A 16,528-nucleotide genomic window follows, 5' to 3' on the forward strand; every position below is an offset into this window, starting at 1 on the left:
TAGGCTAAATATTAGATCAAGCTAAGAAACTGCCATGATGTAGCTGTAAAACTAGCTCAGACACCAATAGGATACTGTTCACTTTAGTTCAGCTCTCTTCTGAATTCCACTCTGCTGTTGCAGCAGGGTACGAGGGGAAAGAACGGGACTGAAGGGTATGCAAATGTCCAAGTGCAATTATTCAAACCATGTAATGTTTCAGAACAGACACTGCTACTATATTGTTTTACACAACATACCAAATGTGCTTGTTTTGAAGTAATAAGCATATCCGGAAGCTCTTTTTTTAGTTTAATGGGAAAATCTAATATTATATTGCCTGACGTAAAAAAATTCACACCTTTACTCCTGAAACTTACTCATTCCCTGTGCTAGCTGACTGACAATAGTGTTGGTGTTAGAATGACATATATAGAATTGGATTATGATATCATAACCTTTTTACAGTTGCTGACGTTCTTCATTTGGTAGTTTGTCGGTTGGAGTTTCCTTACATGTTTTTAAAAAATTAGTCCTGTATGTATTCATGCAAAAACTGGTAAAATTATCTACAATGCTATGAATTGCTTCAGGATGTGTCTTTACTGGTACTACGTGTTAAAAGGATAAGTTGGGATTTGCTTCAATGGTTTACCACATAAAAAGAAAAGAAAAAACAGGAATCGATAGCATTGATTTACTTTTTGTATGAGCTTAATATTAACACCCCAAATAATTGCGTAAAACTGTCTAAAATACATCATATTCCTGTTGTTGTTGATGTTTTTTTTTTAACTTTAAATAGTTCAATTTCCAAGAAAATATATTTGTGTCCAAAGACAAAATTCAAAGTTGAAAGAAGGTAAGTGCATTGAAATGTGACAGCTACCAGCAGCCTGATAAAAGACAGCCCAACTAATTTATTTTAAAATAAATCCCAAATTTGACAAGCCAAATAGCAAATCATTTGCAAAATTAAATGGAGCAAACACTACTGATTGAGATATTTTAAAAGATGGATTACACCTTCTGTTGACATTTATTTTACAAGCCCACTTCAAAAATACAGAACTATCCCTTTAGATAGAAATTTGTATATCAATGACATAACATCTTTGGACAACAATATTAATCCATGTTAAATGACTTTTTCAGTCTTTTAATCTTTTTCATGATGATACATTTAATACATGTTTTAGACCCTAATTAGAATAAACTAACCAACACTGACACTCAACTGTTAACAGTTTCAAATTATTTATCAGCATACTTTGGTTAATTTAATCTTCTGTATGTGAAACTTTTGATTTGAAAATATGGATAATTCCCTTTATTGCACTAATATTCAAATTCAATGAACAAAAAGAGCAAATATGCAATATTCTTCTTCAATCAGTGTATCCTACACACTTAATTTCCATTGTATGTTATTCTGCTTTTTGAAATCGGCCATAGATATGAATGCTGATTCAAACAAACCCCTCACACTGTGATTGTCATGTTCACTTTCTGTCATTGACTGTCTGTCATCCTGACTTTACCACATCACTGTGTGACTGTGCAGCCTTGACGTGCAGTTCTTCTTTTGATTGTGAAGGCCAGACTGTGTTTCAGACAGGTCTTTGATGTCAGAGCCACTCAGTGCTCATCTCAGAGGAAGAGCAAAATGAGTGGGAAAGCAAATCAAATAGGAGCTGACTGGCAGCTCTGTGGCTCTCAAAAGCCATTGAGGAAAATGTCTTTTCTATCAACTTATTTATGGGGCCTAAACAGACTCTTGTGGATGTAAAGTGATACAAGTATGTTTTACTGTAGAAGAAGCAAGGTGTTTATAAGTATTACCAAAATCAAACGGTCTTTCTCTAAACTCAAAGAATGTCTTTGAATTGTGTATGCAACAACTCTGAACAGTTTATGCCTTAAAGTTGTAGCTTGTTGTAGCTTGCATGTAGTTTAGCAGTTCTGTAACAAGATAAAGGACTTCTGTATTTTACAAATCGTTAATCCTGGTGCTACAGAAAGAAAAAAAAAACATTCAGTAGTTCACATAATATTAGAAAATGAAAACACTTAATTTACAGAGAAAAATATGTAATTGTTATAAGAGTCTGCAATGAAAATGAAGCTGAAATAAGTTCCTATTTTTCTGTATCTCCAGTGAAGAGAAGTGTACGCTATCTACCAACTCTCACAAACATCTACGAGACTTTTTGACTGGAATGCTTCTTTTATTAAGAGCTCTCGATAAAAACTACCATCCTCATCTTTATAACATGTATTCCCCATGTGTGCTACTTGAGGGAAGTTTTAGCGACTACATGTAGACCAATGACTTACAGTATTCTGTGCAAGCCTTTCTGACGTGGTTCCTAATCTTTTTTGGCTCACGACCCATCTTTGACTTCAGAACACTTCTGGCAACCCCAGACATGCAGAACACATACAGACTCGTGCTAAAAGAGTATTTGTTTTCGATCATGTAATATAGTACTTTTTATGGTGTTGCAAGTAAACGTTCATTTTACACCACACGTTGGCTGGGATGACAGTTCTTCACAATAGATGACATACAGAAATGTTGTAACTCTCTTGTTTTGGTACTGGTATATTGTAATTGATCATGGGGTCTGGACACTACGTTTGCTTTACTGACTTAGATCCTATTAATATATACCTACTTGTAACAGTATGCATTACTGTAGATGCAAGCAGCTGCAGAAGCCCTGTGTTTCTTCTTTAATGCTGCTGAATATCAGAGGCAGGTTACATTTTTCAATGTGTCCTTGTCCACATCCTCCACACTATTCATTTACATACTACAATTTAGACAAAAGGCAGCAGCTAAGAAATCTAAGCTGGAATAGCATACAGTTCTTCTGAGCCACAGGCTATGCCCTCCTATGACAGCATTGATAGCCAGAAGAAGATCAAACGTCACAGCTCACGGAATACCTACCTGAAGACAACGAAATCGACGGCTCAAGCAGGTGATTTTCACACCTGTTTTAGTTAAATACATTGGGGATATGTTTTTATATTTTCCTTAAGGGGTTCAAAGTTTCACAGTCTGAAATTGGAGTCTTCTACTGATGTTGACATGAGAAATACAACACATTCTTTTAAGGCATTTGACCTCTCATGTTTCACTCTCACAAAATTCTTCCTACAGTATGCCTTTAAAATAAAGGTTTATAGTCACATAACAGACTCGACTCATGTGCAACATGGATGACTTTGATTCACAGGAAATGACTGACTGAACTGAGCCACTTTTACAACAGAGGTTGTATTACTGTGTTTGCATTTTGATAGTCAACTGGTTTGTTCTACATGGAATTAATAATGGCGATTTTTTTTTTAGCTGAGCATAATGTAAAAGTGAAAATGTTTAAATACCAAACCTGAGTGTCTCACCGCTTAGATTGTCTACTATTTAAAACTCATTCCTAGCAGTTTCTGCTTTAGTGGAACCCTATTTTGGCCTTTTTCCTGACAGTCACAGTTCTTCTAACACTGTGTTTGGTGCCTTCAGTGATCACTCTCCGACATGTGCAACAATTTCAATTGAAAATCCATTTGAATACCGCTTCCCAGACAACAGAGCTTCGGGAGCACCAATCTGTGAAAATGTAATGAACACAAACGATTTCACAGATCTATTCCACAAGAAATGTGACAACTACTAAAACTTTAGAGCATTTCTCCAAACAAAGCGGAGATCAGTCGATTCCCCTGGACTAAAAGACAATTGTCTTCTAACACAAAGAACATGTTTAATTGTAATTCTGACAGCCGCTCTGATTCGAGGTCTCCTTTTATGAAAGACTTATTTTTCATCACACAAATCAAATCTATTTTGACTAAGATGATTGCCTGTTCTAGTCCTAACTTTTTACAAGAGTAGAATGCAAGAGTGTAAACTGTTATTTGATAACTGCATAATACACACTCACTGACACTGAATAAAATAGTGTTAAAAATGTGGATAAGCCATTCACTGTTGTTGAGAATGTTTTGGAGGTGGCACAGCTTTATTGCTAATTTTCACATAGTCCGTGCACGCCGTCCAACGTCCAAAACCAGCGCTTTGGTGATGTAGTAACGGACTATGTGGAAATTGACAGTTTTCTTGTGAACCAAAGATAAACTATTCAGTTTAAATAACATTAAAGAAAATGTGCCAAACAAAGAATGTTTTTTTATACCATGTACATTTGTAGATGAACAATTGAACATCTACTCTTTATTCAAACCTCACCCAAAGTGTTTAAATGTGTCGTTCACCGTTGAAATATTTCAAATGGAAATTAATTCCGAGAACCTTTAATGGTTGTGAACACACACATCCTTTACAAACACAGATGATAGAAATATAAGAAAGCAATACTGCAATTACTAAATCCACCTGAACTTTGCTTTTTCATTGTTTCAGTTGGTAAGCAATACACTAAATTGTTGCTTTTTAAATTAAGTTGATCGTGTCTTTAAGAATCCATGAAATGCTGACAAGATACTACATATTTGAAGAGCTGGAAAAAGGAAACGTTACACTGTTACTGCCGTTTGACATTTTTATGATTGAGCTTTGAATGAAGCCGTGTACCCCAAAAACAATTCCATAACCTTTTGACACACGCATTACCCTCGAACCTTTCAACTCCAACCATATTCCCAGGAAGCTTAATAATTCATGTTTTTTTTTTTAGGCCAAAGCTTCCATTAAGTTGAGCAGCAATAATTGGGAGCAGTGGTGGGTAATGGGACATGAAAAGGTCTTTTCTATCCAGTCTCTACAGAGTTATGGCGGATGTTATACCATGTCATGACCATACAACATTTGAGTAAAGCATTCCCCGACTTCTCTTTCACTTTTCCATTGCAGAGATCCAACTGTCATCGTTTTATTCTGGATCTGTAAATTTTCAAATCTGATGACTGGTCATTTTTTGATAATCTCACATGCAGTGTATCAGTTATTAGAACCAGCAAACTGATTGGCCAATGTAATGACAATAAACAGATGTCTGTTGAGTCACGGTTAGGTCTGCAAGTATTTGAGTTTTCATCCAATTCAAAACTAACTTAAATAAATTACTTGGTTTGGAGTCTGACCCTACAATCTCTGAATACAGACAACAGGCAAGCATACTTTGGTTCCCCCCAGCCCTTCTTCCTGTGCAGCTTCTATTTTAGGTTGGATAGATGGAAATGTCTCTACTTAAATAAAACAAAATACTCCTGATTATTAACTTATCCTTCTTGTTTGAAGAAATGTGATTATACAAATGTGATTTAAATACCAAGGGGATGTAATGTTGCAAGTTATTTGTTGACATCATTCAAATGTCATCTCTGGAAGCTAATAAGAAGTCAGACCCCCTGTTTTGATTCCAACACATTTCTGATTTCAAAAACGAATCATTACTTCAATGTCCGGTCAACAAATTGATTCGACTGTAAGCAGCTTTTTCTAAGGTTCATGCTCCTTAATTGTTCTGCAGTTCCCTTCAAATTGACTCTACAGTATTCTGGATGGACTTTGCCATCTTGGCTGAGGCACACATAATAAGCACTGTGTTCACAAAGTGAGAGCCATGGCCTGTAGTGTGTTACTGAATGTCTCTCAGTAGGCTTGGAAAAACAAGGCCTCACTGACGTGTTGTTGCCTTAGCAAATCACACACTGACCGAGGCCAACTTCCTCTGTGGCAAAACCAACATACTTGGTATGCTTGTGGTAGGATATGCTCTCCCTCTCTTTCTCTCTTAGCAGTCTTTCCATCTTTTTTTTCCCACTCTCTCTGTCTGCTTCTCTCAGGCCCTGTTTTCTTTCACCCAATCCAGAGAGCATGCATGGCTCATTTTCATTCAGCTGGCAGGCTGATCACACATCAGCCTTGATAAGCTAAGTGGCCCTCAGCAGCAGCAATTGAAGGTCTTTTACTGTTTTTTTGGGGGGTTTTTCAACTGCACACTTTTTTGTCCCCTTGATAATCTTTTTCTGCCTTACTTTTGTTGTCTGCTCATTTGTTTTCTTTTGTTTTTTCTTATTGCTTATAGATTTGTGTTATCTCAAAGAATTGTAAAATGACTTCCTCCTCCTTTTCCTCCCCATCACTCTCTATCCATTAAGCTCAGATTACCAGGGTTTTATCACAGTTTAAATTGAAAATAAGCAAGGATGCCCCCCTCCCAACACACACACACACACACACACCCACACACACACATATACAGACACACAACCTCCATAACCATGCTGTCATGATTTTATTTTTCCTCTTCTCATCTTTAAGCAGATGCTCTGCCTTGCTTGCGTATAATTCCATAATCCCTAAATCTCACCCATTTTTCATAAAGACTTGGAGGAAACAATTGCGTGAGGGATGGGCCAAATTTAATCAGCAGCCTGTGAATCCAATTACCTTGGCGGGAGAGAGGCGTGCGGTTTGGGGGGGGGGGGGGGGGCACGGACGACGCCCCCTGCCATCTTCTTTACAGCGGAGATACAAAATACAAGGATAAAGAAAGGCTGGTTGTCGACAATGTTTTGATCATAAGTGCTGAAAAATAGCACAATGTGTTCTTCTGTTCTGTACTATGCCTTTACTCCAAAACATTTTTAAATAAGTAAGGTTGTCTTTAAGACAGTAATTGACCCTTTATGAATTAGAAAATGTTTAAAAAATGTTTTTCTGATATAGTGCGTCAAGACATGTAATGACTCTCTGAGGAGTTTTAAGATGGGAATAAAATAACTTGAAATCAAGACTGATGTCCCAAAATATAAAATATGTTATGTAAATAACAGCTATTTAATCAGAAAACACCATGTACAGTACGATATCAGCAATGAGAGGAACTGCTCTGCTTTGCCCACAGGGGTCGCCAAAATCAACAACACAGATCTCACAACAGCTTGAATTATGTTTTTTTTATTTTTTGTATTTATTTAATTCAGCTAATTTAAAGCTTTCTAATATTGAAATGTATCAAGATTGACTTGTATTTCTGACCTTTATAAATGGCTGTGGTCCATGCTCAATATGAAATATATTCAGCTATCAATTGTATACCCACATCAAGGTATCTAACTCTGCTAATACAGTTTGTGTCTTCGTATGTGCCCTCAGGCAGCCAGTTTTCTCATGTCCCCCTTTATCAATTGTTTTCTTTGCTGCTCTGTCCACAGCCTTATATCCCACCGAAGAAAATCTCGGTCCTCCCCACAAACATATTTGTTTCTCTTTCCAATGTTTTCAAACTGCTTTCATGGAGGCTGTGAGGCTTGTTTACCACCCACATTCTTAGCAGCCAGGCAGGGGAAAATAGAGCTTTTCGTATGAATGCAATAGCGGCCTTGTTGAGACTAAAGGTTTCAATCAGTGGTTTTTGCATTAAGATGGAATAGGTTGTTCATTACCACAAAAATCATTGCACACGTGATGCCGTGTTCTGCTGTAGCCGCTCAGCCATGAATGTCAGTTACCATGTTGAAATTAACTGCACATGTAATCTGTGAGGTTCCTCGACATACATTTGCAGGCAAAAATATCTATGGGGGTACAACCAAGGACGGCTATACTAAACAAGAAGAAGACACTCAACTATATGGCTCAGTGTTTGTCTATGTTTAATCTTTATAATCTTCCCTTGTAGTCAAGTTTTAATTCCATCTCCTGGTGCCACCTATTTGTTTTGTTCTTCTGATGCTTTTCTCTCCATAAGTCTTCGCCATGTCTTCATTCTCCTCAACACACGCATATAAAAGGCACACACACACACACACACCACCCACGCTTCTGCTCCTGACCGCAATGTGTTCAGAGACAGTGAAATCCCATTGCTGCCATCTCTCTGGTGAACCTCTCATAAAGCGCTTTTATGTAGTCGAATTAATGCAGTTGTTCTTTTCAGGTCAATAGTTAAACACATAAAAGTGCAATTACATTTGAATGGGTACAACCATTTTGCTGAGGAAAAGTCCTAACAGCGATAGAATTGCGCGCTGTTCCTGTGGGAGGTGATCCATCTATTGACCTCATAGAAAACATGAAGTTGTGATGCATGCTATAGGACATTAGAGTAGGATTCAACACTGGATTGCAGTTCATTTAATATCGATCACGACCGGGAGATTCAGACAGGCCAGCATTAGAATCTTAAAGCGTGTTTGATACAGATGTGTGCGCTCTCTGTAAAGGCATTAAGGATAAAGGTGTCTGCACTTGCAGAAGGTCTGTAACTTTTAATGAGACAACATGACAGCTGAGCTAATTCTTAATTGGTATTCTGGTTATGACATGACCATAGGGGTGTTGAAGTTTAGTACTTCAAAATAAAACCAATGTCTCTTCCCTGTTGGCCATCTTTCAAGTTTTACCAGAGAATTCAATGTTTTTGACATTTTCTAAGCCTCAGAACCATTTTTTTTTTTAAATCTCCGGTATGCTCAGAAGTTGTTGTTTTTTTTTCTGTCATCTTTCAAGGTCTCTCAAAGTTCATCATTGGCCATGTTATATTAAAAGAGACTAAACGTTTCACCAGACATGTCAAATACAGCACCTTGGTCAGATTCCCCATATTTCAAAAAATATTCAGATGCAAGTGCTCCTCTATGCAAAAAAAAACTTGCATGCCCACTTACATTGACTTTTGAGATCTGCTAGCATTTCCTTGGCATCTGTGAGGACACAAGTGTACTGATGAAACTGTGCAGGTGCAGCAGATAATGGATGGGAGAAGGGATCACCTATTTGTAGTGCAAAGGCAGAGATTTGCTGTCCTGACACCTCCTGTCAAGAAACCACCAAATGGGTGCACAGTGATTGACGCAGCACTGTGTGGCAACATAAGCTGTGTCTGAAAACTGTTGTTTTTTTTTATCTTATTGTTTGTTTTTAAGGGGCTGTGGCCTTTAAAGTGGATCAGTTTAATCAAGTGACTCCCTTCAATAATTCCCCTATCATTCATTTAACATTTGCGCCCATATTTAAGACATTTTCTTCTTCTCTCTGTCTGTCTGTCTGGCTGGCTGTCTCTGTTCTTTATTATTTTTCAGTAGCCATCATCTATCTTGGCTGATGAACAGATACGCTGATGGATGACGGCTGATAAAATAGATGTCATTCATTCTCCCATCATTTAACATCCATCATGCCAAGTCATCTATTCATCATCTATCCAAACGGCATGTACATTCTTTAATTTGCCCATCATCATTCTCCCACTCGGTCTTTAATTTATTCAGTGAGATGAACTAAGAAGAAGCAGCTCTTGAAATGTCTTTACTTAATGCATTCTCTTTTTTTTTTGCATCCTTTGAAAGCTTTCTCATACAACTTCCGACTTATTAGATTCCTTCTTACTCTAATGCAAAATTGGTAAGAGGCAAGTTGCAGTTCTTTCCGAGCAATAAAGCTATGTTAACCGTTAACAAGCTTATTTGGAATTTAGAAAAATTGCAGAGTTCCAGTTAATGTGATAAACAGCCCGAAGATAGTTTACAGAAAAGCCAGGCATACTTGGCTTTTCAGTTACACTCAATGGCTTTTCCTCCAGAGTCCAGGATAAAAGAGTCTTTTCTGAAGAGAGGAATAGTGACATTCACCTCCAACATCGGCTCTTGCAGGAATTCAAATGAGTGACCTTATTGTTTATATAGTAATTGGGGCCTTTTACTGCAAATCCTGATTCCTTTGTGTAAGCATGCGTGTCATTTGTTTGATTCAACAGCCTTCCCTCTCTGTGTGGACAGTACAGTGCACTCATGTCTGCCGGTCTCAATGTTGTGTCCTGCTTCGCAACAATGCTATCCTTCCACTGCTGCTGCTGAGGGTTACAGCGGCATCTGTGCCCTAGCATTTAGCCCCTTCGACCCGCAATGCATCCCCAGCCTTCCTTAAGAGTTTCTCCCCTCTGTTCCACTAAGCTGATAACAGTACTGAGCCAAAACCAAGTGGCAGCTCTCAGGGTCAATAAGAGAGAGAAGAGAACATCTTGGGTACAATCCCTAATCCCTCTGGTAAGCGAGAGTACAGTAGAAACTGAATTGAATACCTCCCTGTCTACTGTAACTGCAAGACTACTTTAATGTCTCCTAATCTCAGAACTCAATGGCTTTTGACTAATGACAAAGTATTTAAAGCGGTACAGCCTCTGGTTTAAACAGTGATTAGCTTTGAGTCTTGGTCAAGACTTTCTTTTCAAAAAGCTCCACTGCTGACAGTCTGACAAGTAACTTGAGAAGCAAAATGGAGTGGGAGTTGAGACAACTGGTTGAAGTGGATTGTAAGGTGCACTTGCATGGATATATCTGTTTAAAGACATTAATTCAGGTGTCAGCATTGTTAGATGTTGCTGTATTGCATTTGAGCTGATGGGGTTTCAACCATTTTGCTCTCCAAATGGGACGATGTCCTGTATTATGTAGAGACAGGACAGTGGATAGAATCAGAAATACAGGACAGATGGGGGGGGGGGGGGGGGGGAGTCACAAGTCGGACTTGAACCCGGGCCACAGGGTTCGAGGACTACAGCTCATGTACAGCCTCTAAACACTCGGCACAGAGGCCCCATGTTGCCCCATTTAGCCAATCGCTAAGACAACAGTGGATGATACAAAATGGAACAAAAAAGAAACAGGAATTATTCTGAGCGTTATCTGTCTACAGATCCTTATGAAGCCTGATTCGATTTGTCCTCATCAGAATAATGTGTACATATCAGCCAGAAGTTGACACCATGAAAAGTGACTGAAGCGAAGACCTTGAATGAATCTGTTCCCTTGTTTGTATTGATGGCAAAAGTTCTGCATATGGCTCATTCTTCATTACAGGAGAATAAACGACATTGTGGATTTTGGAGAACACAGTCCTCTAATATTGGAGGAAATAATCCATCTGTTATAGTGCTTCTGTTGTCCTACATATTTCTTCATTAAACAATCCACACAACCCTGATTAATTCTCCCACAAAGTCATTAATGAGTTTTTCTCTGATCATTGGTTTGCTATTTGTCTCCCAGTCTTAATCAAACTCATCCCCACATAGCAATAAAGAAAAAAAAAACAGCACAATAACCACTTACCATCAAAATAATTGCCTGCATACATTTGTTCTGCCCGCCTGAATTTCATATTGTTTTCCTCCAATGGTCATGCGATCTGAAAGTGAAGATTGCTGTGCCTTATGAAGGCATCGGCTCATGCAGAGACATTTGGAGTAGCTCTTGGGATGAAGCATGAAGGAAGGGGGAAGTGTGTGTGTGGTGGGGGGAATTACAAGCTGTGGCTATGTGGAAGAACTAATTAAGGCATTTTCTCTACCCACTAAACAATCAACAGCAAGATTTAACCATTGATCTGCCCCTGGCCACTAACTCCACATGCAGTTAATGTGCAAGCCAATCATTTACTTGTAATGAAAGCAGAGCCTGCATGAGTTTAGCACATTATCGTAAGTATTATGTAATATCTGTTAATTATTCATTTCTTGGTGACAGAAGCCATGGGAAATACTTTCACTGTCCTGGGCAACACACCAAAAAGAAGAGCCAATTAAACTGTGATCTGTCGTTTTGAACTTTGTCATATCGCCCTGTAAATGCGTGTGTTTTTTTGTGCAATACAAACCCTAATGTGGGTGTTAGAAGCCTTAGAAGATGGTGGAGCCATCCGGTTGGCATTGAGGGTCGGTTGTTGTGACAGTGCTGAACAGAGAGAGTTTTATTTCCTGGTCTGTGTTTATACACTGTGTTTGAGAGTGTGAATGCTGCTCACGTCCAGCCAGGATTAGTGGGAACATCTTCTCTCACTTGTTTACCTCGCCTGAGAATCCTGACAATTTCTCTTGAAGTTCAACTCCTTTTGTTTTTTGCTTTTTTTTCCCACTTTAAACCTCTGCAAAACAGAGGATCTAGACATGTGGTCTGATAAAGTGTAACCAACGTTTAAAGACGTGAGGACACATTTTTTGATTAATGATGGAAACACATTTAATGTGTATTTTTTTTGTGATTCAGTTTTGCCCTTCAACTTTACATTCTCGTCTTTTTTTTTAATTTTAAATTTTTATTTAAATGTCCATGTATGTGTCGTGAGGTTTATAGGCCTCGAAGATTATTCAGATTCATGAAAATAAATTTGACAAAAACAAATTACCCGTTGGTTGTACTTTCCCACTGACTGTATATTTAGAAATAAAAAGGGTCAAATAATGATGTACAGATCAATATACACTACTTCAGTACAGAATATATCTTTCACATGTTTTTCCTCAGCATAGCCAACTGAAAGACATACAGATAGACATGAATGAATCTACTTATTTGCATATAAATGTTTATTTTGCATCGGGGAAAATAATAAAACATATACATTTCTAAGGACCCTCAAAGCCCATTGCTCCCTGTTCAAACTGTGGCTAAATATGTCTCGGATGTTTTTTACACTGAAATCTGATATCATTTTGGCTGCAATTACATTCCACCCAGCCAATATAAAAGGTAAACACCTCGAGGATGTACCAGTATCTTTCTTAACCAGGGTTAAGACATCCTGTTGGCATGTTTGCTGTAATCACTCCCCTCGCTTTGTCAGACGGTTTGTCCATTGCCCTACTTCGCCAGCGGCATCCCATTGTGCAAACAATTTGAATTTGAGACGCGGCCCGCTCCTACAAGAGTGATATCCCTCCTGTGGTGAGAAGCAGGATTAATTTCTCTCTCCGACTCTTTCTGCACATGCAGAAAGACAGGGAGGGGGAGGGGGGGGATTTGGGGGCTTGTGTAGGTAATACAACCACCACCTATTATCCGAGGAGTATCATTTAATCGGGCCTTTGTGGGACAATATTGTATTTGGCTGTTGGTGTGTAGTGCTGGCAGGGCGCCTCGTGTATGATTATGTGTCTCATCGGTTTCAGCCCTGTGTCAGTAATCTGTTTGTAGGGAGATAGAGAACACACAGGCTCTGTAAATAATGCAAATCTGCTACTGGGCTTCACTCTGTCTTTCTTCACAGCCACCTTTCTCTCTGTGGCTTTCTCCCGTCCTTATTTGTCTCTCTTTCTTTCTCATTCCCATTCTTCTTCTTTTGTACATGTGTAAGCGTTGGGATTAAGTGTTCTCTAAACTTCTGCAGAGAAATAATCAGACCCACCTTCTTTATCCAATCAGGTGTATTTGCGCGTAACTTCAATCACCTTGGACAAACATTGTTTGGACAAGGTGATGCCTATTACAATGGTGAGAAACAATTTTTTTTTTTTTCATCCATTATCTTGGGGAAAAAAATAAAACAACAAAATTGTTCAAACCGCTGTCCCTTACAGGGCTCAGATCCCTGATGGATTTTGTGTTATGATGGTTGTGACTAATAATTGATTCTGTCCGGTCACAGCATGGGAACCAGAGGATGAGGGAGGAAAAAAGTGAAAAGATGAGAGGCTGTAAGAGGAGCAATATGATATGGCTTTTTCCTGGCTCCCTCAGGACATGAGGCAGCCATGATCGGATGTGTGTTGTCTGATCAGCAGCTCACCACCAACCTAAAAGCGTTAGTGATTGAGACAGGGACGGAGTTTTTCTTCAATATGACGTAACAAAAGTTCACATGTATCATGGTTTAATATTGCTTCGTTTGGTTTTTCCCCATGGCAGAATCCAAGGAAATCTAGTGTGAAAAAGTATTGACTCTGTGCTCTGTCTTTTCTCCACAGAGATCCTGAGTGGTGGTGTGTATGTTGACAAGAACAAGTTCCTGTGTCATGCAGACACAATCCACTGGCAGGATATTGTCAAAAACCCACGGCTACATTCAGTGGTGGTGCCTACCAACAGCAGTGTCACATGTAAGTAACACAGCAAGCAAGAAGGTTTGACTGTAACCTTTACTTACAGGAATGTCTTACTGAAGTGGCTGCTGTTGCTCAACATGCACACAGGTACACTTACTCAAACGAACAGCAGCATTGATTTAGTCGGGGCTCAAAGAAGGACTTAATTGATTGTGCATTGCACTTCTGTAAGATAGTCAGGCACACAATGGCATTTTGGGGAGAAAGCATCTTTGAATTGATGCATCAACCTTTTAAGTCCCTGAGCCTTTCTAAAAACCTGGCAAAGAAGTGTCATCACTTCAGGCCAAGTTGGTCGATTGCTGGTAACGTTTTGTTCTGTTAGTAGATAATCCATTTCTTGTGAAAAGAACATTGCAGAATGTGTGTTATTTCGTCACATTTAGCAAAATAAAAAAGGTCCAAATGAATTTGATTCTAAATGGTGGTGACTGGTTTGGTGGTTATAACTTAAAGGTGTGGGACAATACAAGTGTCTGACAAGATTTCACTAGAATAGAGGCTTGCTGTTAAAGCAATGAAAGAAAAACAACGTTTTGAAATTCACAAACGGTATTACATTTGTTCATATTCTCTGTGTCTTTGTTTTCCATTGTAGACCTCTCTCTGCCTTTATTTTCATCCATGTGCCAATTGTCTTTTCCTCGACATTAAATGGCAGTTTGCCCATGAATCCCGCTCATTAACATCCCTCACGACTCATTTGCTTAACAATCTTCAGACGAAAAGAAACGCCAACTCCACCTACAGGTTCCTTCAGGTCAATAGCAAACCCAATATGTGCTTTTCAAGTAAATTCTACCATTCTTAGCCTTTTTATAAAACAGCCAGGTTTCTACATTTTGAACATGATAATCGGGAAGACCTCTATTTTGAACTGTTTCTTTCACAATAAGAGATTGTGAGGCAAAACACTTTCTTTTTTTTTAAATGACTCTTTGACCCCATTGTTTCTCTGTGCTAGCCATAATAATACACAGCACTTGCAGCTCCAATCTCATTTAATCTTCAGTGTAGCCTTTTTTTCAAAGTGTTAATAAATGTATGGAATTATAAAAGGATTTAGTGGGGTTGAATAAACATACTTAATAGGTCTGGAGGTATGGGGGTGACAGTTGAGGTCAAAGCCACCTCCTCTGACCCCATTTCTGTGTTCTTTCACTGACTTAACCTCTTAACACGCTCAGCTTTTATACATAATTAAGCACTTTAGCTGTTTTGACATTTAGAAGCTGCTGTTTTTCTTAAAGCTGTTTTATCCCGTTGTCTACACATACAAAATCACAGGACAAAACGCCTCACCATCATGGGCAACAATAACAAGGTCTCTGCACGTGTCCTCAGATTTCCTCTCACAGCTCTCGCTTAAGACTTCAAATGCAGATTAGCAGCCTCCGAACATTGATATTCTAACCAACTACCCTTCTTTCTGCAGCCCTGTTAGCCCTTGATCGACCCTTACTCCTGTGTGAGCCCTTTTCTCGATGAAAAAAATCTCCAGTATCTCCAGACCTGTAATCCACAATTGAGCTAAATCTCCATTCCATTTATTGAGGAGCACAAGCTTTAAGTTGTTATTGGCTATGAATCATTTTTGACACAGTTGGTGTGTTAATTGCTCTCTTTTGAAAAATAGGACATTCATTTTCGAATCCCTGCTCTGTTGGTTGAGTTAAATCCCCACACATATGTCTTATGCCCCTCACCAGCCGGAGTAGTTAACCTTTTGGGGGCTGTTTTTAAGGAGGCTGTAAAAGATTATGGTGCAGGAAGAGGGGTGGGACAGGTTTATTCTAGGTCAGTGAGAATTTATAAGCTGAGATAGTGAACAACCTTGGGCACAAAATGAAAAGTCTTTAGCTTGACTTCACAGGGCACCAGGCTCAAAGGAGAGAAGAGGCATAACAAAGTGCAGCAGAGGTGCTGGACACTTGGCAAACGCTTATAGCTGGCTGACATCTATATTATCGTGTTTGTATGCTTATTTTCATACACTTCAATTTACTGACCTCTCTTTCTTAAACTTTGCCAAAGCAATACACAGTAAAATAAAACATTTGTTCTTGTTTTTGTCTGACTAATCAGTTCACCTCTAATATATATTAGACGTGAAAAATATACTAAAATAGCAACCCATTGTAGTGTATTAAAATCTTTCTTTTCAAATACCAGAAAAAAAAGGAAAGAAAGAAAAAAACTTCCTTTCCTTCAAAAGGAAGAATGTGCAACTTTTTGATCCAATAGATGTCACCCATGTGCACGAAAACTAAATTAAAACAAACGGCTGTTTGTGTCACACCTCCAACCCCTTTCCACTTGAGTTCGCTCGAAGTAGCTATCAATAGAATGCACAATAATTAAGCACCATTAAGCGCATGGCCTGCATTGTTGTGTCCCCCAGCTCATGTTAGCACACTTTGTTTAAATCGCATCGCTCCACATTGCACATCAATTGACAGACTAACCGTGATCTAAAGACACTTATGTGACATCCACAAAAAAGCAACAACCGTACATTCAAACATGACGTAAACACGGCTCAGCAGGACTCAGGCTTCTAACTCGGAGACAGTTATGACTCAAAGAAACATTCATGAAACATATACATATATATATATACATATACATATATATATATATATATATATATATATATATACATATACATATATATATATATGATATACACGATA

The 16,528-nt window shown here is 38.6% G+C and overlaps 1 protein-coding gene across 2 annotated transcripts in view; it reads left to right on the top strand.

Annotated features, from left to right (window-relative positions):
• Positions 1–16,528, top strand: part of erbb4b (erb-b2 receptor tyrosine kinase 4b) — a 308,590-nt gene that overhangs the window by 189,611 nt on the left and 102,451 nt on the right. For both annotated transcript variants that reach the window (XM_079357754.1, XM_079357755.1), the window contains exon 4: positions 13,698–13,829. In XM_079357754.1, the coding sequence (XP_079213880.1) occupies positions 13,698–13,829 (132 nt within the window). The remainder of the gene's footprint in view (positions 1–13,697; positions 13,830–16,528) is intronic.

This window comes from Symphodus melops (genome assembly GCF_947650265.1).
Source record: "Symphodus melops genome assembly, chromosome: 12".
NCBI lineage: Eukaryota > Metazoa > Chordata > Actinopteri > Labriformes > Labridae > Symphodus > Symphodus melops.